Consider the following 25512-nt stretch of genomic DNA (forward strand, 5'->3'; position numbering starts at 1 on the left):
TTAAAAAAAGATGGCTCATCAACTTAACCGCAAGAAGTGTCGCATAAATTACAAATTAGTTAATTCAGCCTGGGAACAACCACCACTCACAACTTTCCCAGTGAACTTTGTAACCTTCTACCACCCAGCAGCTTCATCATTATGGCCAACATTATCTGCTGTGCTTAGGAAAGTGAAAATAATGCAAATGATAAAATTATTTAATGATGCGGAAGTGCGTTGATAAGCAAACGACAAATAATCGCTGCCAAAAATACTTGCCGCACATTTTTCGCTATTTTTACCATTTATATAGTGGGATAAATTGTAAAACATAATATATATCTCCCAAAATTCCCAAATTTGTTATATTTTTTTTTTTTTTGACTATAGAGTATTATCCCACTAATCCAAGAGTATTTGATAGTCAAGGGCATTTTGCCTTTGTTCTCTTATTAAAGTCCATGCCATCCCATAATGCTCAGCTGTACTTGGGCCTATGCAATTTGAGTTGAAATCTATTTACGTTTCACTGGGTCCTCGGAAAAGTTTCCCTAATGAGATGAGACCGAAGTCTCATGTGGCAACAGGCGAACTTTATGTGCTCATAAAGTCAAGTTCCATCGCCATTCGCATCGCGTATTGGAGCTCCAAAATGAGTCCATAACTTTTCCGTAATTTACCATTTCATTATGTGAACAGTTTAGTAAGTGTAAAAAATGCACAAATTAAAAGCGAGCCTTACTTTATAGACACCACTGTTGAATGGATGGATGTATTGCATACCATGTACCTTTTATTTTGTCGCCTCTGGTGCAATAAGTACTTATCCCGCCAACGACTAAAATTAATTTGACGCCAAAGGACTAAAAAATATATATACAGCTGTTGGATACGCTCATTCACAAAGTTCGTTATTTTGTCAAATAAAAAACTGGTAGCGTTAAAGGGGTTGGGCCAAGGTGGTGTGAAAATGGATGTGTTGGGGGTGGGGTTTTATTTGGCAAACTGATTTGAGTTCACTCAAATTGATGTGTGTTGTTCACAAATTGTTTAAAGTGAAAAGTTAAACGGACTTTTAATGAAATTCCATCGAGCGGAGACCATGGAAAATTAGTAAAGGTGAACAAAATTAGTAGAGGGTTTTTTTTGATTAAACTGCCTTTTCAAACATATGGAAAATTGAAAATAGTGGAAATAAAATAATATTTTTCTTTAAGAGTTCATATATTTGCAAATATTATGAATATTCATAATTTCAGCTTTTCTGAGCTTCTGAACTATACTGTTCCGTGTAGTTTTGCGAATATTTTGCGGTCATGTTCACTTGGATCCACCCACATTTAGTCATTCATTCGGGCAACAGCCTGAGGTTATGTTTTGGCGTGTTTTGTGCTGCAATGTTGCACCTACATAAAATGGTTAAATGATGCGTTAAAAATGAGAGGAGACCTTCGTTTCGGGGCAGTATCAAATTCCAATGGGTGGTGGGAGGACAATGGGGCAACCGGACAAACTGTCGCAGTCACAAATTTTGTCTGCTGTAGGACAAGGCCTACAAGTATATTTTTGGTGTGGGAATGAGCTCGTAAAGTCCCCGGAAAAGGCAACATTTGCTAATGACAAACAATTGCAGCAGTTTGCCACGATGGCGGTGGCATGAGGTCCCAAAGTGCCACACCCCCAACTTGCACTCCACTCCAACTTTTATTATTATGCAACGTGCGTTTCGCACCGCAAAAATCCGCAAAATACAAAAAGAAAAAAAAAATCATGCAAAATTTAAGGGAAAACCCTTTAGTTTCAGGCGTGGCATGTGCAGCACATAAATTTTCCTTGGTATTTTTTATGGCCTAGGTATACAAATATTTTTTTAAGCTCTGTTCCCTTTTTATTTTCGGTATTTTAATTGCAATGAAAGTGTAGTTGAAAAAAATGAACTTATGAGCGCTTTTTATGCATTCATAATAACCAGAGACACTGTCACATGGACCACAAGTTGCTGTAACGGCGCAGCTCTATGATTTGTGGCATATTTATGTAAATTTGTGGTTTTTACCCACTGCCAGTTGAACATCTCTTCAGAGCCGGGCTAAAAAAGGCCACCTTAAAAATAGCCGGCAGCAGGTGTTGTGGCCGACCAATTAGTGCAAGTTCCGACCAGAATCGCTTTTACAATGGCCAACTTAAGATTGGGGAACGGAAGCTTAGGGACTGTGTAGCTATTTTTTGCGATTTAAAATTTCCATAACTCTTATGGCAGCACTTTTGTTAAAGTAATATATTTTCTAAATATAACAAAGTATTTTAAAATCCGTATCTGGTAGAATTATACATATATTCTTGTATACGCAGTCTGTAGAGTAAATTTTTACGAGAAAGACTACCCAAATGATGGTGCATTTGCTCGATCAAAAGGCTTGACCACTGCAAAAACTGGACATGGTGGACAATTGGCCCACCCTTCATTGGTCTGCTGACAATGTCCTTGTCGTCCTGAGTGACCTGAGCAAAACCGAGCTGAACTGTCGCTGCCATCGACGACAGGTGTGCATGATTTATGAGATTTACATATCAGTCCGCTGGCCGATGAAGCGCGTTGATGCGGCGTCACCGCCAGGCGGACATCGGTGACAAGATACAGATATATATATAGATAGCTACGAAGGGGGGGGCAGCAAGTATGTTAGCCTTGTTCGCCAGAAATAGGCTAAAATGAAATGCAAATTTGTGCACTGATTGATGATATTACGCTTGTTAAGGTCAACACCCACACTTTGCCAAAGTTCCCCAACTACTTTCACACTTCTTCCTTTTTCATGGCTTTTCCCCATATGGCAAATGAATTTCAAAGAGACAGGGAATAAAAGGACAATGAAAAAAGTTGCATACTTTGGGGCTGTTGGGAAAAAGATACTTTTGTACTGCTACATTTCAGGCGGAAAACGGTTTGAAAGGCATTTTAAGTGCTCTACATTTAATATAAAATATATATATATTTAGAAAGAATTCAAAGAAATATAAAATCAAGTATATGCTTTCCTTATACTTTTTGATCACGAAGTTGTATACAATTTTGAATTACTGATGCGGCTAATATTTCTCGAGAGAAAAAATTCCACATGTAATCCGATTGTATAGAGATATTTTCGGAAAGATTTTGAAATCATCTAACGAACAACCCATTTCCAAAAATCCTGCATGTACGCCTCTTTCCCACGGATGCAACGTGCTCATTAACTAGACGTGGCATGCCTGGCAGACGACAGCATCTCGCCTGCCCCTCCGTATAATGCCGTCCGCCCCCATATCATGCAGCAACTGCCCCCTCTTAAATCTGCAGAAAATCAGCGGCAGGCAACATGTGTTCCTGATATTTTTATGGCATTGGATACATACAGTCGGGTTCTCAGTTTCTCGATGGCAAAAGCAGGAGAAGCCTAAGCTGCCTAATTGTTATGTGCACAATTCGCAAGCAACGGGCATAAACAGCACTGTGATTTGCCGACCTACAAGACCATGCCACGCACACCAAGGACACCAAGGACCATATAGGACCAAAGACCATGGCAGAGTCATAAAATTTTCATCTGGCAGTAGTTTTAACGACTCAAATCGGACTTAAGGGCTCACCGAGGACATTAATCTCGGCGAGGAATGAGGAAGAATGGGTCCTCACTGAAATTTGCTAGCGTAAGCATTAATGAAATTGTTGTCATCCTCGTATGACTAAGCACTTAAGAAGTGTTCATAAGTGTTCATAACTATATAAAATTAAGGAATATTCTAGTATTTAAAAAAGGTAACTGTAATGGCTAAGGCATGAGTATATAGGTATTTGTAAAATAATTAATTGCCTAAAAACTTATACCCATTAATATTCACTAATAATTCTTGCATAAAAGCTGCATATATTTCTTCTATTGAGCCCTAAATCTCTGAAAGCGCTTTTTAATTTTATGGCTGTTTCATTATTAGGCCAATAACCGACGTTGCCCGCTGCTGGTTAACACCCTGCTCCTCTGCCCCTTAACCCCAGAAGGCCCCACGTGTTCGATTTTACTGCCGGCCAAGGGTTTCACTCCTTTCTGCTGATCAATAAAACGGAAGCTAAATCAATTAGCCAATGGCGGGGTAGTGGGAAACTTCTTGGCACTTTCATGAACTTCTGGCCGGTAATTAAAATCCACCCACAAATACCAATCTGTACTGGAACAGATTTCACTAATTACTTTTATGACCCAAATTTGCTGAATGCGCAGTTTGCTATAAATTTCTACCTTTGAGCGGTAATAAACTCTGGGAACATCAGTTGCAGACTAGATATTGCCATTGATATAGATCAATGGCTTATTTTGTCCTGTTGTCCTGTATTCCTGAATGGATCTTGGGGTCTTTGGGCAATCTACATCTATTAAAAAGTGTGGTAACTGTCAATAATCTAAAATGTATGGTATTAAAATATTTCAGTTGTTATAATTGTTGTATAATTGTTTTTAATTCTAAATTCCAATAACTTATTCTAAAATCTTTTATAATGAATTAAGAGGTATCTCTTAGTCCAGAAGACGTATGACGACTTTTTCTAAGAACATTTTCTTTTTATTCGTTTCAGTCACTTCTCTCGCCATTTCCGAACTAATCGAAGACGCTTTCTGGCAGAATTTATTGCTGCTTCGGCGGGGGCGTGGCAGGCGGTGGGCGGTTAAGATGTAGACGAAATGGAGGCGTGGCAGGGGCAAAAACTGCTCCTTTGACCTGTCTGCCTCAGTCACTGTTGTTGCTGTTGCTATTGTTATATATTTCTCCTTCTTTATCGCCCGAAGCTCTGCAAACAAGTTTCTTGTGTCCCGACAAAAAAGGAACCAACATGAAAAAATGGACCAAACAAAATAAGGGAAAATATATTACAGAAAAAAACTCTTTTTCGCCGTCAGCTGCTCGATTGCAGAAAACTCGTTGCGCTTGTTGCGCGTTTTGTTGTGAATTATAAAGAAAATAAAAAAAGGAGCAAATTTCATGAAATCTTGCTTAGGAATGGGTAGGCCTTTGATGTTTTTAGGCCGTCTAATAAGCCGCTGAAATTATTGTTTTAGATTTTTTTCTTCTGATTTGGGAGCGCCCGTCTGCGATTTTGCAAAAAATTTGTGTAAATTTTGAATTTTGCGGGGGCGTGCCGACATTTGGTAATTGCGGTGGGTGCAACAGGCGACAAAAACGCTATAAAATAAGCTATAAACTGGGATTAAGTCGTTGTTTAACAATCATATAAAAATGGTAAAGGTAAAATAATAATAAAGTGTGTGTTAAATAAAAATTACAATATTACAAGCATTTCCTTCAAATTAATTAAATTAAATTTTTTATTGCACTTAAGCAACAATTTTAAAGTACCGAAAAATACCAAGTAAATACCAAATGATGCTCATTTTCATTTCCCCACTGAAAAAGCCACAGCAACAACACTACGTCGCAGCATACGGGACCGGAAGTTAGAGAGCGCTCGAGTGCGAACGGGACAACAGTATGAGTCCCAAAAGTTGTTGCTGTCTCCCCAAATGGCGTTTTTTGAGCGACTTCGCCGCAAACAACAACGCGCTCTCAGTTTATGGGAGAGAGAGTTTGCTTGTTTTTGTTCCTTCGCTGGTGGTGTGGTGGGGGCGAGTGAACCGCTTATGTTGTGGGTGGTTGTTGCCATCGCATCGCAAGAGAGAGAACGATTCCGCTCTCCTTTTGGATTACCCTGTACTTCAGAAATTCCCAGAGTATATTGCGTTTGCAGAGTATTATTTTAAAATATATTTTATATTATATCTATTTTTTAAATAAAATTCCTAAAGTAATTTTTTAAATTATATTTATCATTGGGAAGTTAAGCTTAGTGTATCTAAAACTTATTGTATCTAAAAACCGGGTATCTGCAAGTTGGAAAACTCGACCACTTGTTTTATTTTATTATGCTTGCCGCAAACGACAAACAACCGAGAGAGATAGATCGACAAAGAGAGGAAGAGGTATAAAAAGCGAGAGGCGGTGAGAGAACTTTTCCGCGGGGGCCGCTTGTACTTGTATCTGTATCTTTCGGACTCAGTTTGCCTGCGACCGTTACAACAGCCAGTTGATTCGAAGCGGAGCGATTCGTGGATTCGTTTTCATCGTGTCGTCGTCGTTTTGTCGTTGATTTCCGTTTGTGCATGCAGATAAAGCCAGGTCTTAACTTGATTCTGGACTGGGCCGAAAATCGAAATCGAAACCGAAGTGGGCTAATGGAAAATAAACAAACAAACAAAGCTTGAATTTTGTTTGCCGCGCATTTAAAGTAATTCCTATTTGTCGCCCCTAGAAAATACAATAATAAGAAAATCTGTTTCTGACATGTTGCATGACTGAATTAAATTACGTGTTAAATTGTTAAGCTAAATGAACAAACCGCATCCATAAAACGGATGCCAGTGCATGCAAATTAATTAAAAATACGATTCGAAATCTCTCTACACATGCATGCACAACCCATCAAGCTTTATTCAAATCAATGACTTGAGCGGCTAAATAAAATATGTATTTCATGGCTATTAAGATTATAAACAAAATTTATCATTAAATCTAAAATCAACTTTCATGGTTTATTAACTAATGATATGTTTAACTAATGAATGCCAAAACATAAAGCAATTTAATTCGCTATGACTAAGAGACCGATAATCCATACAAAAGACGAGTTCAAGATATGTGTGTATAAATAATATAAAACAATGAACTCTCAGCTCGAGATAAAAAGCCCAGTAATTTGACTAAATAAAACATGTGTAATTAAATAAGTGCTTTACTAATAAATTGATACAAAATTCAATTCAAATGGATTAAATTTATATCAAATTTCGATTCGAGATTGGTGAACATTTGTGCACTGGAGAAAACCATCAATTTTTAAAACAGAAAAATCCATTATCAAACTACAAGCTGTGGTTAATGTTTACTGTGGTTGTTGTCGGTGACTAGCTCAGTTTTATCAACAACAACAATTTTGCGTTTCAGTTTTGTGTATTTCTCAACGAGTTGTGTACGATAAGAACTGAAAGGAGACCTAAGATTTGAAGAAAATCAGAAATGGCTCTAGGGAACTAACGATAATGAAATATTTTACTACAATTTAACAAATTGTCGTTATTTAAAAGAAATAAACACGCATAAGCCCGTGTACAGTTCAAAATCCCATGGAATATGTGACAATTAAATTAATTAAGCTTAAACAACAGATACGATAACTGAACACTTTCCAACCGAAATAAATTTGATTTGTAAATTTCACATAAATCAAAGCGAAATAGCTGGCAATCCTTCCCTTCAACTGAATTAAACAATTACTCTTTGTTTCTCAGTTTTAAGCATTCAAAATCAACAAAATGCGTCAGCTGCGAGCTGAGCTTTAAAAGAAATACGAGCTGAGCAAACAATATAAGATAAACACAGAAAGTCAAGTACAGTCAGTGCTCCAATTTTGTAACCCACAAATATATTTTAGGATTTTCCCAATAAAGTAAAGTGCAAATTGTTTAAAACGACAGCTCAAAAATAAGTCATGGTTTTTTTTTCGAAATATAAATAAAATAGTTTCTGTTCTTTACACTTTAATGACAGTAAGTTAGAGCCTATAAATAACAATTACTTGGAAATACTGAATTTAGTTGCATACATGCTACAAAGTAAGCTCTTAATTGTTTTTTTTTTATCATATTTTTCGACGTTTATAAGAATACGTATTTTATGAAAATCTGCAAAGTTGCTTAAAAAACCTTCAACATTTCCATGTTTGAAGGATAGATAATGGAGTTATCGTTGAGGGTGTTCCACTATTCCAGAGCTCACTTTAAATTGGGGGGAGAACAAAGCGGGCTATAAAGACGCTCGTTCGGCGACTCAGTGTGCTGGCTATATGCGACTATATGGCTATATTGTAGGCCTATTGTCTGGGGAAACTGCATGGAACTGCATATCGGAAATGATTATGGGGGGAGTACCAGCTTGATGACGGTAGAGGCGCGATAAAAGACACACAAAAGGGGGGAGAAAAAAAAAGGTTGGTACGTCATTAACTGACTCAGCCGCATGTTGCATCCAAGCTTTTTTTGTTGCTCCTTTTTCTGCTCAGTATTCACGTCCTGCAGAGAGAGTCCCAAAATCCAGAGAGAGAGCGTGGAGAGCGAGCGGAGAGGGAGAGCGGCAGAGCTTCAGCGCAGCACGGCGAAATTCGCTGAGCTCGCCTTAAACAGTTCGCAGCCGCTCCTTCACCGTTAGTTAAAAAAAATTCCTTGCCCGAAGCGGAAGGATTGTCGAATTTCGTGGATTTTTGCGAATATTTCCCGTGTAATTTTCGTCACGCGTCGTTTATTTGCACCAGCGAGTGTGTGTGAGTGTGTGTATAACGTACTGGTGTGTGTGCGTGTAAGTGACTCAACTCGAAGACATTTTTGTTTCTTTTGTCGAGGGACGCTTCTTTGGTTTTTTATTTCTCTTTCACATATTCGCATATTCTTTTGCGGCGAATTCAATGACGTCGCAGAAATTTGTTTTTATGCCATGAATTTATGTTTCTGTATGCGTGTGCATGTGTTTTTGTTCAAGCAAATCGATTAAATTTATGAAAAATTAATACGAAAACCGGCAGCGAACTATACAAAAACTATGCAAGCGATCCAAGACTCAAATGTTTTTAATTAAAAGCCGTGTGTGAAATATTATCAAACCGCAACGGCAAAAACAACAATATTTTATCACCATTTTGAGAGCGGCACGCACGTGTGTGAGTTCTTGAGTGTTAGTGTGTGTGTGTGTGCAGTGGCGTGTGTGTATGTGTCGAAAAAGCCGGCAATGGCAAAAGAGAATTCAGAATTCAGCATTGAAAGGCGAGAAGCAAAAGGCAAAAGCGAATGCCAAACAGCGAAAGTAAAAGCGTAAAGCCAAAACAAAGAAATGCCAAAGAAAACCCAGAAAGCCAAAAAAAATTGTTAAAATTAATAAACAATAATGCAAATCAATGTTATGGGAAATGGAAAAGCGCTTCAGATACAAATATCAATGAAAACACAAATATTGACAAATACATTTAATGTAAACATTAAAAAGTTGCATGACTATATACTTTTACTAATAAAATAACATAATGCATTCTTAGAAAAAATCCATAAAACATGTTATAACAATAGTTTAATAATACTTAATTTTTTTTCTAGAAAATCTGAAACCTTGCCATCTAATATTGGTGGTATTAAAATGAGTATTACCTAAGAAAAACAAAAATAATTCAGTGCGGTTATAAAATACATAATATTTAACAAAATAGTTGCAAAAAGTCAACAGAAAAGTGCAAAAAGAAAAAAATCTCAAGAAAAACAAAGTATTTGGTGCGACCTAAAGTGATTTTCTCAGCGTGTGTCTTTGGGATAAGCGAAAAACCAGCAAAATTTACTGCTTTGGAAACTCCGCTCTCAACATAAGCACCAACAACAACACCATCAACCCCCCCGGCGGCAGCAGCACCCACCTCCAGATTCAGCACCACCAGGCTCAGCACCACCCCCAAAACAGTGCGAGAATGCTGTTCGAGAATCCGGCGGTTGCGGCCAAGTTGCCCTTTCCGTACAACGTGCCCCCGCCCCTGCAGGCGGCGGCGGCAGCAGCGGCGGCTGTCCCAAATCTAAGGTGAGTTTTCCACTTTCCACGACGGAAAAGCCTGAGATATTACACTGAAAACTAATTGTCACTTATCTTTGATATGAGATTAGATGAAATTGGTTGTATACATTCTTATATGTATGCAGAGTCCGTAAAGTCAGCTTGCTTCATTTCGAGTCTTTGCTGCATACTTTTAGGCGCAACAATACGGATATATAAACAGTTATCTTTATAAAGCCCTTAGGATTATTTAAGAAAAAGTAGATTAATATATATCTTAAATTGTTTCAGTATTTTTGGTTCTGCCTTTGTGAAAGATTAAAAGTTTCTAGAAAACGATACAATCTACTAAGATTTTTTCTACGTGTAGCTGAAAAGTAAGAACTCTGCGCGTCTCAAGGCCATTAAAGGCGTTAATGCGCTTTGAGGTTTTTACTCTCTGTTATTTTTTTTCGCCCAGTTTTTTCCCAACTTTTGCCTCAGTGGCATATTTATGAAAATTGTTTTGCTCTTTGCTTCTTTTTAAATTTTTCATCAGGCACTCAGCCTCCGTTTGAAACGCTGGTAAATTTTCCAACCTATAATTTCACTAAGTTGCTGTCCGTAAATTGCATTCATTTATTATAAGAGATTGAGGCAAATATTTATATTGGGAATGTTAATATCGCTCATTTTGGTCTGTACTGGGCTTCTTATTACAGTTAACAAATCAAGAAAAAGTGTCAATATTTTAGAACAGTTTTAAATAACCTAAAATAATTATAAATAGCTTAGTTACAGTTATTAAGCCTATGCTCATTATGCGAACTTATTGTCCTTACTTTCAAGTCCTTCACAAATAAATTAAAATTAATGAATTGCATTCCACTCCAGAATGTCCGCGATATTTTTCCATTATGAGTCACTGTCAAGTTTTGTAAATTTGTATTTTTTTCGTAATTTTCCTGAGCCCGGTAATAAATGATTGTAGGCTTGGGCGTTTTTATTAATGCCCTGCTTTGGCCCTAAGTGACGTTTTTAATGAACCATTTCGTGGCACAAAAATGAGAGTAAACGGTTTTAAAAAGAGCCTTGCTGGTAAAAGCGAACTTTACTGGCACAAAAAATTAAAGCCGACATTCAGGTTCGTCAAAGTCATTGGAACTTGCTTTACTTTTGATATTAAAAACGATCGTCTGGCGCCAGTCAATTAAGAATTTTAAGTTTTTAATTTTCGCTTCCTCAGTGTTTGCTTTTCAATTAGCATTTTATTTATTATCTCATAATTATTTCGCTCGGCGTGTGTCAATTTTTTTTCCTTTGCTTGGGGAAACTATTCATATTATCCGATTCATATGGCAAAATCATGCTTGGGGAAACTATTCATATTATCCGATTCACATGGCAAAATCATGCATTCTTTAAGTGTTTTGCTGGTACACTTTTTCGATATTGTAGCTTATGCAATACTTTTCAATATTGAATTGCTTGGAAGAACAATTGTGTACCTATTTTCATTCGCCAGCAATGCCAAAATAGATTATGAAATTTAAAATTATCCCCATGGCACTTGACAGAGAATGGAAACTAGAGCCAAAAATCGAAAGAAAAACAGAAACGCCGGCGAAAATCGTTCATCGATGGTCAGAGAGCATAGACAAAGCGTTGATTGGATTTAAAGTGACAGTAATAAATGACAAGAAAGGCAAGTTTCGTTTATAAATACTTGTACCAAACTGAAAAAAAAAAATGTGGCAAGCAAAAAAAAAACAGAAGAAGAACTTGGCTGGCTGTCTGAACTTGCACCAGATGAAATCTGAGGGAAGATGCGAGAAGCCAAAGAACGTGCTAAATAAACAGACATCGTCGCCACATTTTCGATTTGACACACTGACAGGAAAAACAAATGACAGCGTACCCGGGAAAACTAGAACCCGAGATGCTCCGCACATTTTGCCTGGGCAGGCAAATTGATTTCCTCGTATTCGGGCCCCACTGTAATATGAGGCATTGAAAATGAAATTGAAATTCTTGGCTCTCGTCTTCTCGTTCTGGCGGCTTAATTGTGCGTTGTTTTAACTGCATTTAGTGCAGGCGTAATTAGCCAAATTGTTAACTTAATTATTTTCGGCTTTTTACGCACAGTTTGCTACGCAAATGGCTGTGAATTATAGACATCTAAGGGTCTTACAGTGGGCTCAGTGAAAAAACGGATAAAGGTTTTGATTTAACGTATACTTAATATTTCGCAACTCACTGTCACTTCTAGTTGACATTGAAGTTAATCCACGCTCAAGTTCCGCCGTAATTAGTCAAAACCCAGGTCGATCATTCCATTCGCTTTTTATGCACCAGACAGCCCGGTAAATAAGAATCAGACAGCAATTATATATATTTTATTCGCTGCACTGCTTGCATATTAATCGAGGCAAACCCCTCGAAATCCCCCTTGTAATTTGTATCTTTATCTCGAAGTAAGCTGGCATACGTGGTCGGTAAGTGACCTTCGTGCCTACTCAATAGAATTAGTTAAGTGCCCAGCTTGATGAGGTATCACAATTTAATGCCACACTTTTTTCCGTCGTGTAAAAATGAAATGCCACATGAATTAGAAATTAAAAATGCCAATCTTTCGGGGCAGAAGACATGTGAGTAGTATTATCCGACCCTCTCTCTTTCTCTCTCCACAACCCTTTTACGCTTTCTTCCCTCGATTTCCCAGCATTATTAAGATGTTGCCTGAAAGACAATTTTCCTCATGGTCTTATATTTGCTTGGCTTTTTTTTTTTATTTATTTTAGTTTTGCGCATTTGAAATACATTTTTCTTCACTGGTTTCGTTTTATTTGGTACGCTCGCACTTTTGCCAAGTTTTTACTCTGCCGCCGAGTGATTATTCATAAGACTTCGCCGAGAGATTTGCGCCGGGGCGTTTTGACTGACAGCTACAACGGCTGTTCTTATTAAGGTAGCAACACCGCACCACCGTGCCCCACCGAGCAGAGCACCACCATTGATGATAGTGGCACCAACCACCCACATCTCGGATTTATTTAACTGCGTATCCGAAGCGCTCTCCTTTTTGGGTACTTACTTAAGCTGATTACATCTGCCGGGTTTCTTTGGCCCGGAATTTTCCAATCCGACTGCTCGTCGGGGTTTCTTTTGGATATCATTTGTCTCTTTACGGGCCTTGGAAAATATCTTCTTGTTATATTTACGAACAGTTTTACAGTTGAAACAGACTTTGGAGTTTGTATCTAAGTATCTTAGCTCTTAAAATCTTTGCTCCTAAAACAAGCATATACATTTTAATATAAATTTCACCACAGTTTGTCGGTTTGCCAAACCAAGTTTGTGTGCTAGTTTCGCATTTTTTCCTATTTCTGGGTTTCTACGAACGTATCCAACAAACTCATTATCCGGTCATCGTAATTTATCTGCCCACACGCACTGCGTTGGCAGTTATAACTGTAAGACTCGATTCAATTGTTCTCACATGTTCGCCTTTTGAATGGCCGCAACAAATTGACCAGCCAGAAAATGTACGAATGGACACTCATCTCTCATTTAGATTGGGCATGACAAGCCGAAATGAAATAAGAAAACATAGACAGCACAAAAAAGTGCTGGTAAAAAGCAGCTTAAAGTTCCTTGACTTCAATGCCATATAAACTCGATTTAGGTTGCAGAGAAAAAATGTACAATAATTTAGAAAATATTGTATTATAACTTTATTCCAATATTATTGGTGAATATTTTGATGGGAGTTCTTTATGTAACTGGACTTATAACTAAAGTGATGTACAAATTCCTAGATAAATTTGGTTTTGATTGAGTTGCATGCATGCAACATGATATATGTGGCAAGCATTTGTTCGCAGCTCGCATTCCACTTAAAATTGCGGATGAATAGTGCTGAATGAATGAATGCACTCATGATTTTATCTAGATTGTTTTTTTCTTCCTCGCAGCAGATAAAATTGTAAAAGTTGTCTAGTTTGCTTTTACTGTCAAGCTGCCGGCATGGAATTTTCCTCTATGCAGTCGGCAACTTTTGAGTATTTTCCGCAACCCTCTGATATATGGGTTTTCCACGATGTGGGCGTGTTTCAATTATTTGCACGAATTGCACGCCGAAGGATGGGAAATAATCCCGAGTTCAGACTGCGTGTGTTTATGCACTTTAATTGAAAAGCCATCATCACACAACTTGAAAGTTGAAGGCACTCGAAACGAATGCCGCGTAAATATTTTGCCCAAGATTAGAGATTCGAATACATTTGCAGATAGTGCGTGTTTCGGGTAGCTTTTCAATTTGAATTTTGATAGATTATTTGTTTTGGTTATCAACAGTTTAATGCCTAATGAGTTGCATGTGATTTGATGACCGGATTACGCACAACGCAGTACAGTGAATAGCTGTTATATGTGAATTTTTTATTCATTATTTTCATATTTCAATAAATCTTCAGTTTTGCATATTAACCCATGACTACATTTTGGTCTTACTCAACCGTTATGTGGCATGATATCATTAGGTGCTTGGCAATTTATTTATTCCATGTGTTTACTTCTTCAGAATTTTTCCCAGTAAATGCACATATATTTCTCGACTTATGCACCACAAGTCCTCACTCAATTTCTTTCATACAAGTACATATACAGCTTCAAGAGGCTTATATGTAAATTTGCGTTTTATGTACAAGACGCAGTCAGCTTATGTACAAATGCGTACAAATATGTACTTGCCTTGGAGTCGCATTCACTACGTTTTCAGCTGTGAATCAGCACCCAGTATTGAGCATGAGTACTAGATGATTTTAACACTGAAATTTCAACAAAAACAGAATTGTCACAATTTAAAGCTCAATTTTTTCACATGACTGATTACCTTAAGCAAAATATGACAATTATTCAAATACTCATGTGGGTGACGTTTTTGAGTAGCGATGCATTTGTGGAACTGCAGGATGTATATGGGTAAAATATATGCATGTGCACACATGTAAATATGTACATATATGCGGAGAAAAAGTCGTTCGTTTGTTATTTGCCATACGAATGGGGGAAAATTGCATTTTCTCAAGTGCAGGGCCGCATTAAATTATGCACAAACGAAGGGCGCCTTTCCCTTTGAAATGGAACATTTCAGAAAATTTCGAGCATGAAATTCTCAAGATTTTTAGCACCGAGCGAAGAAAGGCGGCCTCAAGTGAAAACGAAATGAATTTACATCAAGTGAGTGTTTTAAAGACGACAGTATGCCAAATGCTCTTCCCAGCCATAAAAATGCAGCAATGCAACGGGAAACCGCACTGATTTCATTTTGAATCGCATTCAGCAAAAATAGATTGATTAATTTCAAAGATTGCCAGAGACATTTGCAATCCCTTAGATCAACTAGCATGACTCACCTAAATTCACCTTGCATTAATTAACGCAAAAAGTAGAACATATTGCAATTAAACTCAAAGGCTTGTCCTACATTTTCATAATCAATTAGAATCAATTTCATTTTCCAATCGCCCTCCGAAAGATATAATTTCGTTTCCAACTGGGTCAATCTTAAAACATTTTTCGGACCGCTTGTCGCTGTCAATTTGTTAAATGTTTTTGTGAGGCATTTGTATAACGAAATTTAGCGACAAGATATTTGCAAATTTTTGTTTTTATTACTGATGTGCCAAAGCAAATTGAACAAGAATTTTTATGTATGAAATAGTTTTGTTTATGTTGTACATTTTTTTTTCACACTTGGCGTGTGTTAAAATTAATAATGTTGATTTGTGGCAAAAACGCAGTGAATTTCCTGCAGTTTTTATCCAGCTCACAATAAAACTTTCCCATTAATGTGTCAATTGAGAATGCTGCAGTGTACAGAAATAAACGAGCAAATTGAATTGCGAAGCCAAAGTAAATAAAGCCATCATTTCCTCCGCTGCTCCCCGATTTTCTATCAATCTTCTGGCCATATAGTCCCGCATAAAACTCTCAAGAAACGGGTAATGAGACTCATTAGACGTTATTTTTTCGTTGGTCTTTTGTATTTTTGGACGAGTTGGTAGTAGCCCGTTTGGCTGGTAAATAAGTTTGGCCCATTGCGCATTTAGTTCATTAACCTCTCCAACTACAATTGTTGTAAATTTTTCGCTCGGGGAGTTCATTGTTGGGCCACAAGAAAGCTGACTGCCTGACTTGGCTGGCCTGGCCTGGCCTGGCCGCAAGTTGGCCTAACAAAATGGTTATAAAAAGTACAAAATTGTTTGCTACCCATGGCCTGATATGCCAATTAAAGTGCGACCGAGCTCTGGGCTCTCGAAGGCGTCTCTCTTTCTTGTGGGGGCGTGTGCTTTCCCCCAGCTGGTGGATCTTGGCTTATTGTTAGCCTGGTTAGAGGTTACGGCTAACAATTACTTAAAATTAGCTGCCAGTAGCCGGGCAACGGCCATAAAAATCTGTCTGATAAAACTCAAGTTTGGATGAAGTTTTCCCGGGGCGGTAACAAGTTTATCGTCTTGAATGGAAAATGTTTCTTGCTCCCGCGTTGTGAAGTACACTTAATTAAAGCATTTATTCCATAATTAAATAGCTTATTCTTTATAAGCAAATATTATGCACTAGCTATTTATGTATTCAAAACGAAAGTAACAGAAACTATTTCGCATGGAACCGTGGCTTCTCTACTTCCTTCTACCCATTCAAATGACTGTGACAAAACAATTCCTAATAATTAATGTCAAGAGCAAGCGCACACACCACCCAACACACACCACACACCATACATACCATCGTACAGATATGACCGAGTATATCTGAGTTTGATGTATGTGCTGTGACAGTATCTGATATTGGCATGCGTATCTATCAGTTACATTAGTGCGCACAGATATATTTCAAGTTTATATATTCATATTGCCCAGATACGTACCCATATTTGTATATACTTCTACACTTTATATATATATATTTATATAGAAAAGTAGATATATGAATTTATCATAAGTCGCAACGGGTTCGACGGCGGCTGCTGCTACTGCTGCTTTCTGGCTGACTGAAGGAATTTATATTATCGATAGGTTATAAATTGAAGACAATGAAATCAATTGATTGGCATTTCTGAGACGTCTGTGGAGGCGACTTGGGTGGGGATAGTAAGGGGGTGGGGGGGTGTGGCATTATTATGGCATCTGGGTGTGCTTCGTTAGGCATTTGCAGCAATACTTTGACCCCGTTTGTGTGCGCACTCGAACTGCACTGGGATTCGATTCTAGACGCGCAGGAGAAAACCTATAATTACACTTTAAATAGCTCAATTTTCAAGACCGGTTATTGAGGTGTGTATGTGTGTGTGTGTGTTTTTTTTTTCTGTATCATGTAAGATATGCCAGCGTTCTGCGGTTGTCACGAAGAATGACTAGATTTCTATTCTATTTATTTCGACCCCTTTTATCGATCGCTGAACATTATTTATGATGCATATTTAAATTTCAAATTTGTTGCTTTTGGCAACATAGTTTTCCATTTCTATACAGTTTATTGGTGCCAATGCGATTTGTCACCTACACCTTCTGAAATACTATGTATGTATGAATATATTTCGCTTTCATTTTGTTTGGATCTCTGTTTTGGCTTTCGCGTTGATCGCACTAAAAGCTGTGCAAAATGTTTTTGCAATAGCCACAAATTTTATGGCAATTTATTTTGTCATGAACGTATATAGTTTTCGTAAATAACCTTTTCTCTGTATACACCTATCGCTTCAAGGCTGCTGCGCCCTGAAATCTTTTTCTACTCTTTGATGCTCGCCGCCTGTGTGCAATTATTTTGATGATGATAAATCTCAATTCAGTTGGCTTGGGATTTAGGATTCGCCATATGCGGGGGATGAAAAATATCTGCTGAAAATGAATCAAATGGATGGAGAAGGTTTCGATTTGTTCAATGCAGTTTAAAGATATGAATTTTAAGTGTTATATTTTAAGTACTGCAAGTATTTTATTCCTGAAAATTGCATACGATATGCGACTAGTATTCTTTTTAAATCGAACTGCTACTTATTTTATTCCCAATTTCGTTATGGCTTACTCTAGCCAAAACACAAAATCAATCAACAAAATAAAATACAATGCAGACATTTTAGATAGAATTTATCAAGCCAAAAGTTGGCCTAATATTTTTTATTTTTTGGCCACACAAATAAGTTGGCTTGGCATGTCAAATGCAATGAACTCGAGCCAACCACCAACGAATTGAGCAGTATTTTTCCTCCATTTCATAGATAATTTGTAATCAAATATCACGAACCCAAACGAGGATGGTGTCCATTCTCATACCATTAGGACTATCAAAGACGAACTCAATTTCGCTTGGGCAAACAAATATGCAGACCAGACCAGACCAGACTAGACAAGAACGGAACGGAAAGTCAGCCACTTGCCATTGTGCACAATTTTTGCACAATTTGAGTATCTAAACAGCCGTAAAATTGTGAAACATGCAATACCCAAAAGCACCACAAAAATGCCGTATCCCGTAAGCCAGTATGGGAATGTATCTGTGGGATAGATCAACTTTTGGCCGACTGCTTGTCGTGCCGATTTGCATGACAGTTGGAAAATGTTCCGTTTGCTTTTCACCTTTTTGCGGTTGATGACTGTCTTTGTGGGAGAATTCTCAGATAATTATGTCTGCAAAGTACTGAGAAAAGTACAAGGAAAATGTTTTAATCGACAAGTCAAGGAAAAGTCGCTTGGATGAGACGAAACGAATGGTTTGCCAAAGTATCTATTTCGATGCATAAAATATCCTTGCAATGATATCTCTGTAATCGATGATATCTCTCATCATACGCAGTGCAAATAAAATTCCAGTAAAACTTTTTTCCGTCAAGCGAATATTTATGTAAAATTCACTTTAAGTTTGTCTTTCCCGCGAAACTTTCGTGCAGCTCATGCTGAGAAAATCGCAGCTCAGCCATATTATCATGTCATACCCGGTATACATCATATGCTTACTTATTTTTTTTTTGTATTTCTTGTATATATACTCCTCTGGCGACCGGATGCATAAATAAGTGACAAAACCCGGGGCTTCTGCTAGTGTTTTTCGCGCTTTGTTTTTATATATTTTTTTTTGAGTTTCCGGCATCAGTTTACGAAAAATAATACGTGCAGAGATGTCTGCTTATCACTAAGAAGATGTATCTTGTTGGGCAATGCTTTTTCTTCAGGGCTTTTCGGTAAATTCAATCGAGTTGACATTGAAAATGTCTGTGGCAAAGTTTCGGTGGATATGATGCTAAAATTAGATAACAAGAATTAAAAATTTGTATTACTCAATCGAAATCCAATTGGATTCAACTTGTCAAACGGACACCACAATTCCACAATTAAGCCTTAATAAAACAATATTCTCTAGTTCCAAATCATTAAGTTGACTGTAACAAATGATAGAAAGCCAATCAAAAGACACTCGGAACATCCATCAAAACCAGAGAATAATCAAGAACTTGCCATAAAATCGAATCTTTTTTGCGGCTCCGTGGGAAATCAATCGAGTCACTTAACCATGGCCTAATCATAATTGAAATCTTCTTTTTGGCCATTATGCAATCGCCGCCACTCAACTGTGTCAGATTCAGAAACCGAAGAGCTTAAAAATAGAAGATATCTGCTTAGCAAATCTCCGCCCTCCCCTGATCTGTTAAATCGAAAAATGCAGAAAGAGTGGAGCAGTGAAAACCAGTTTTCAGTTTCCCTTCGAATCGAAGCACACGCTTGAAAATTGGAAGAAACAAAAAAAAAAATGATAAAAAAAATCGAGAATAACGAAAACAAAGAACTTGGTCTATAGCGAAATCAAGCCCAGACTGAGCGCCTTACTTGGCATCGGTGAATTGTGATTTTGTATTCCTTTTCTACGGATTGTATCTTATTCGTTTCGCTTGAACGGATTGGGATTTATGAGGCTTGCAGGCATCTCAGCCAACGAGTGCGAAATACATTATTTTGCATGCTCGGCCCATTGGCAAAACGGCATGAATAGTGGCCAAAATCAAACTTGTATAATGGCGCGAGGAGAACGAAATCGATGGCCAACTGACAACTGGCCAAAAGATGTCAATAGGCAATGGCAAATGGTAAATGCAATTAGTTCGGGTCCAATTCAGAGTTGGCAGTCGTTTGAATGTTTTGCAGCAGGTGCTGGAATGCAATGGTCAATATGATGATATTTATATGAAGTGCTACTTGCGCCACTCGATGCTCGGGAAACGATGCATCTATAATGCAATTTATATCCTACACTCTGCCATGATTAAAGCCAATCAAACTGCTTACCTCAAAGTATTTTACTTGCAGCAACCAACAATGGGTATCACTTTCACATAATTGCCACATAATTTCAGCCTTGTGTTGAGATAGTTGCTGAATAACTTGTTTTTGATGTCCGTAGCTCAGGCTTTTCATGTGAAAGTGAAAAGTTTGCCGCTATTGACTTGATCACTGCTGGCTGGTTGTTTTCCTAATTGGTAACGAGATTGAATCTAATAAAATATAGGTTGCAATTAAAATTATATACAAAGAGTAGTTTTGTATATCCTGAAATGCAGAATCCAACTCTGCCATATCAACTGATTTCTTATGGGAACAGAAAACCTTCCCAATCGCAATCGTGTATTCCACTCAAGTTTTATTTGCTTATTTAATTTCCGACCAGTTAAGTCTTTTCGGCGGAAGAGAATAATGTTACCCAGTGGTAATCAAAATTTGATGCCTCGACGACGATAGGCTTTTGCTGGGGACTTGAAAACTATCTAAAGTCTGAGTTGTGTAGATCGCCTTTTGCATCTGTAAACATTTCCAAGTGTAAACAGTCAACGACCTTCGACTGGTTGGTTGGTCAATTGGAAAGCCATGGTGGCTTTAGTTTTAATTATGTGGAGCCTGGGAAGAGAGCCCCCCCAGCGGGCAAAAAGGGTCCATTACCATTTCATTAACATAGACATAAAACTTGCCCATTCCCACCCACCGGTTTTCCCAGCCCCCATTGCGTGTGTATTGAAATGAAAACACGTGTTGCGGCCATAAACAAAGAAATTGGTAAATGGCAAACGAAAAAGCAAAACAAAGCCGACGGAGCTGGAAAAATTGCCAAAAAACTCGGCCTAGCGTGAAAAACACACGAGCACTCGAAAACACGTAGACAAAGGCGCTCCAAAAGTGGGCAATGCCGGGCTGTTTGCTTTTATATTTTCGATGTGGCTCCATTCGCCAAGTCAAATCCCATTTTCTGTTGGCTTTTAATACGATTTTTTTGTGTTTTATTTTTTTTTTTGTTTGTGAGTGGTGAGGGGGCTTCTCAAATTGAAGCGGCAGAAAATTGTGTTTCAACGAAATGTTCGCTTTTGAAGTTGGTCAGGGAAGCTGACTTTTTATGAGGTCATGAAATAATGTTGAAAGCTTAAAATTCTATGGAAAGTAACAAAATTTATAGTAAGAGCAAAATAGAAAATTGCTAAATTGCTAAAACCATAAGCATTGAAATTTTTCATTGCATTTATAAGCATGTGAATTTCTTATATTTTTCAAGGCTTTTACAAAAGACAAAAAGCAATTTGGTGTTTATTAGCAAGCTCTTTACTCAAATTATAGTCAACAAATTCCCAAGAAACCGATTAAAGTAGAATGCCTAACGCTACGAATGTAATTATAATTGCAGTGACCTTAGGGCTTAATAATAAAGTAATTAAAAATACAGCTGAATATAGGTAACTTGCATGAATTACGACGTTCCATTGAAATTGTTTATAAAAATTTTAAGCCTAGAGGTTGTTAAATAACTTTAAGATATACATTAAGCTTAAGTTCACTAAGTCTTGGGACCACGTCGTGTATAAAACTGCACTTAGTTGAACGTACTAAAAATCGTTTTGCAGCAAAATTACGTGTCGCCGTCGTCGCTTTTTCGTGCTTTGACAATTTCCGACATATCGACAGTTGCATCCCGTTTCCACACCTTTCCCCCATATCTCACCAACCAACACCCCCTCACACTTTTCCCACCCCCTGCCATGGAGTGTGAATAAAATGTAATCCGCCGATTGCGTGTGGTAATCTAACGAAAAACAAAACGCCACAGAAAAATGGGTAAAATAAAATGAGCGAAAAAACCGCTGCAACTTATAACTGGCATGGCTGGCCTGGCCCCAACTGACCCCGAACACCAAGCCCATGAGCCCCTTCATAGCCCCCATTTTGCAGGCCTCTGCACGGCAAAAAAAAAAAACAAATTCTTATTAATTAAGACCACGCTTAAAAATGAAAGGAACATTTTGAATAATATTGCCAGCTATTTAAGTTAATAGCGTTATTAATGACTTTGCACGCCTTTTTTTTTGCTGTGTATTTGCAGGCGGCCAGCTGTGTTGATTTTCATTTTCAGCACGACTGGGCGATGGGGGCGTGGCGCCGCCCCCTTTTCGCATTGATTGCGTTACAATTTCAGGTTTCTGGTTTCAGTTTTTGCTGCCAGTCTACTTCTACTTTTTTCCTCTATTTTCTTTTTTTTTTGTTGTATTTTTTACCGCTGAGACTTTTGCTTTGTTTTTGTTTTACCGGCTGTGCCACAAAACGTGTCCGCTGCCATTGTTGTTGTTGTTGCTGGCTGTCTGCCACAACGTTGAAGTTGATCTTTATCTGTATCTCCGGTCGCTGGTTCAGGCTTTATAGATTTTTTACACAGTAAAGTTTTCTTTGATAGGAAACCCTTGAAAAAATATTGAACCGCTAAACAAACTTCATCTGATTTTTATTATACCTTTTCTGTTAGTTACTTTTAAATTTTTATTTTGCTGAACATGTTTGCCGACATGTTCGAGCTCGTAAAATAATTGTTGCCATATCTAAAAAGGCTTTTAAAAAATATAATATCTAATAACGATCCTGTTCTTATACAGTATATATACTATAGTATATCATGGCAAATTACATACATTAAAACTGTTAAAATGTCATATAGATTGTAAACTTTAGATCTAACATATAATTTTTTTTTTACTTTTTTATATTTTTATATAAAGACAATCAGGGATATAAAGACTAAGACTTTTAAGAAAACTTGAAACTGATACAAAATGAAATGTGTGCCTTAGTGAAGTACCACTGTAGTGGGTTAGCAGCCGTTGAGTTGTTGGGCTGGCCTGGCTTGGCTCTTTGGATCTGTTGGCCACGACTCAACCGGTTTGAGCCGCTCGCAGGCCAGAGCTCTCCATTTCGTTTCGTTTTCATTTCGATTTACGAGCGCAAAATTAAAACCAAATGAGTGGAGCAGCGAACTGCCCTGGTTGTTATTGTTTCTTGGCCCGTCTATAAGTCGGAGATCTTGAAATCTGGTCACTGCCCTGGGCTAAATCTCTTCCTGCGCTTGGATCATTCGGATCATGAAAAATGTCAGGGTATATCGGATCGAATCTAAGCATTACAACGGCGACCAATTGGACTCTGCTCGCAGAGTTATATAAATGGAAGCTGGCCGAAACTGTTGGCGGTTTATTATTGTTATTATTGTTATGGCCGCCGTTTGCGTTGTCTTTATTTGGTGGCAAAAATAATGTCACATTAAATAAATTATTTCACATCGTTGGTCTTTTCGCTGTGCGTACATAAAGTGACTTTCATTTCCTGCAAAAAATAAATGCATTGATGTTCGGCGTTTTCGGTTCGGTGTGTGGGAGTTGAAAGAATTTGTTTATGGCTTAATAAACTTATATGGGGATTGGAGTTTCTGGTTTTTACTTTCAGTGATTCATATGGAAATTTAATTTCACAAGCTGTTTGCCTTTTATTATGATCAAGTTGAGCAAGATGTGTTTTACTCTCAATTTTAAGCTTTTAAAGCCTTTGAGTGAAATAAAATTTATTTGCATGTGCATGTATGAATTTATTCAACCTTTTTCTAGACAAGCATCAATTTAATAAAAGGTTAAGGATTATTTCGTGGTATCTTTGATAGCCTTGACGATTGTTGGTTAAGCCTCTTTTAAAACCACTTACAAAATCATTTGACACACCCGCACTCATAAGCCATTTTAGAAAAGCAATGCCACAAAGTGTTGGCATAAAAAATAATGTCAACCTTCGGTAAAAAACAATTTTCTGCTAAAAGTACGAAAAATCAACCGAAAATCAACATGTTGGTTGCTCTTTTTCGGCTTTCAATTTATCATAGCGAACAACCCAAACCCAAATCTGTTGATAATACCCATGTTGTTTGCCTTTGTGTGTGGTTATTTTTGCTATTGTTGCTTCTTTTCTAGTTTTGTAAAATATAAACAAATATGTTTTTGTGCTGTATTTATCTTGTATTTTATTTTAGTTGCTTTGCTTACGTATTTGTTTTTATGCATCATTGCATACTTTATGGGAAAGGTCATTGGTGTCCAAAGCCATGTCATGTGAATTCGTATTTTTGGATATTTCGTGTTTAATTTGTGAGTTTAGATGCTGGAAGATGATATGTAATTATGCTTAATGGTTTAATTAACAGAATTTATAGCACAGCTAATTAGTTTCGGGTTTCTTTTGGGCCTTACTCACTGGGTCAGCTCGGCGTAGTCCGAAATCTATTCTTTCAATTATTAATAAACGAAATGGATTCGAGTGGAAAACTCACAAATCGTGACGCGACAGAAATGAAACCCAAAAAAAAAAAAATGGGCAAAAAAGAGCAACTTGGCTGCTATTTTTACACACACCTTCGAATCTCCGAAACTTTGACTTTTCCCACGCAAACAAACACACAAAAGAGAAAACCCTGCTTTTGACAGGCGACATGAAAATTGATTTCTACCAACGAAAGCCTCGGCTGCTGTTGCGGAAAAAAGGAGTTTTGTGGCATGGGCCCCGGTGGCGGATGAGTAATATCCGAGAATGAAAGTAAATTTCACAGTCTGACAAAATCAATATCAAACTCAGTCTAAGCTGCAACCAGCGGCAGAGAGCAAGCGATTACATACATTTTCCATCCATATGCAAAACATTGACGTAATAACACCCCTCGATTTTTCTACCCCTTTTCCGTTTTTCCTTTTGGCCACCATTAGCCAACCGCAACGAGGCCAATCTCACCTGAGATTGCCATGAAATTCTGTAGCTAAAGTCAAATTAGGAAAGCCACAACGATGGCGGGCATAAGAGAATGCTCAATTCTGTGCCAGCTAGCTGAAAAATTATGAGGCACACTGGGACATTGGGCTGGCATTAAATTAAAAACAGACGCATTTTGGCCCACAATTTCGTGCATAACACAAAATCAATTACAATTTTAATTAAATATGCAAAGCCCCCATCAGAAAGAGCCTCTCACAGCCGGCGGAGAAAGGAGCGCAGAATGGAGAGAACGGAACTCAATCAGGCAAAATGTCCCCCAGGCAGGTGACGTCTTTTCATAATGTCCTGCCACGGCCACGCCCAGCCGAACAATCAGCCGCCCACCTGGCCCGGCTGCTTGGCAAATTCCCCCAGGTGAACAAAAGGGTAAGGCGGGCTTTTAAATATGGATGGCATTTTGGATAAACCAACGAAAATGGAATGCTCTTCGAGATCTCAGCTTTAAAGGGGATTACATTCCAAGATAAATCAGGCTCTGTATTGTTTTAAAAAAAGTTTTTAATGCTTTTGTGTATACGATAAGAATTTTGAATAATATTTATGCGATATAAGTATAAGTCAGGCACAGCACATATCACAAATTTATTTTAAGCTGTATACAAATCAATCTTATTTCTTCATAGTACTGCAATGAAAAATAAAATATTTATAGCTTTAAATAAGTTTTGTTGCAAGCAAAGACTTAAAGTTATGAGATCACATTTTAATTATT

General features: G+C 37.7%; 1 protein-coding gene across 5 annotated transcripts in view; it reads left to right on the plus strand.

Moving 5' to 3' along the window:
- Positions 1-6066: 6066 nt before the first annotated feature.
- msi (musashi) overlaps positions 6067-25512 on the plus strand; it is a 92306-nt gene continuing 72860 nt past the window's right edge. For 4 of the 5 annotated variants that reach the window (NM_001276031.1, NM_001260374.2, NM_001276030.1 and 1 more), the window contains exons 1-2: positions 6067-6298; positions 9210-9678. In NM_001276031.1, the coding sequence (NP_001262960.1) occupies positions 9572-9678 (107 nt within the window). In that variant the 5' untranslated portion in view covers positions 6067-6298; positions 9210-9571. Of the gene's footprint in view, positions 6299-8271; positions 8422-9209; positions 9679-25512 lie in introns of those variants that run through there. The other variant, NM_170229.3, reaches the window with a different exon arrangement.

This window comes from Drosophila melanogaster, chromosome 3R (assembly GCF_000001215.4).
Source record: "Drosophila melanogaster chromosome 3R".
NCBI classification, from domain to species: Eukaryota; Metazoa; Arthropoda; class Insecta; order Diptera; family Drosophilidae; genus Drosophila; species Drosophila melanogaster.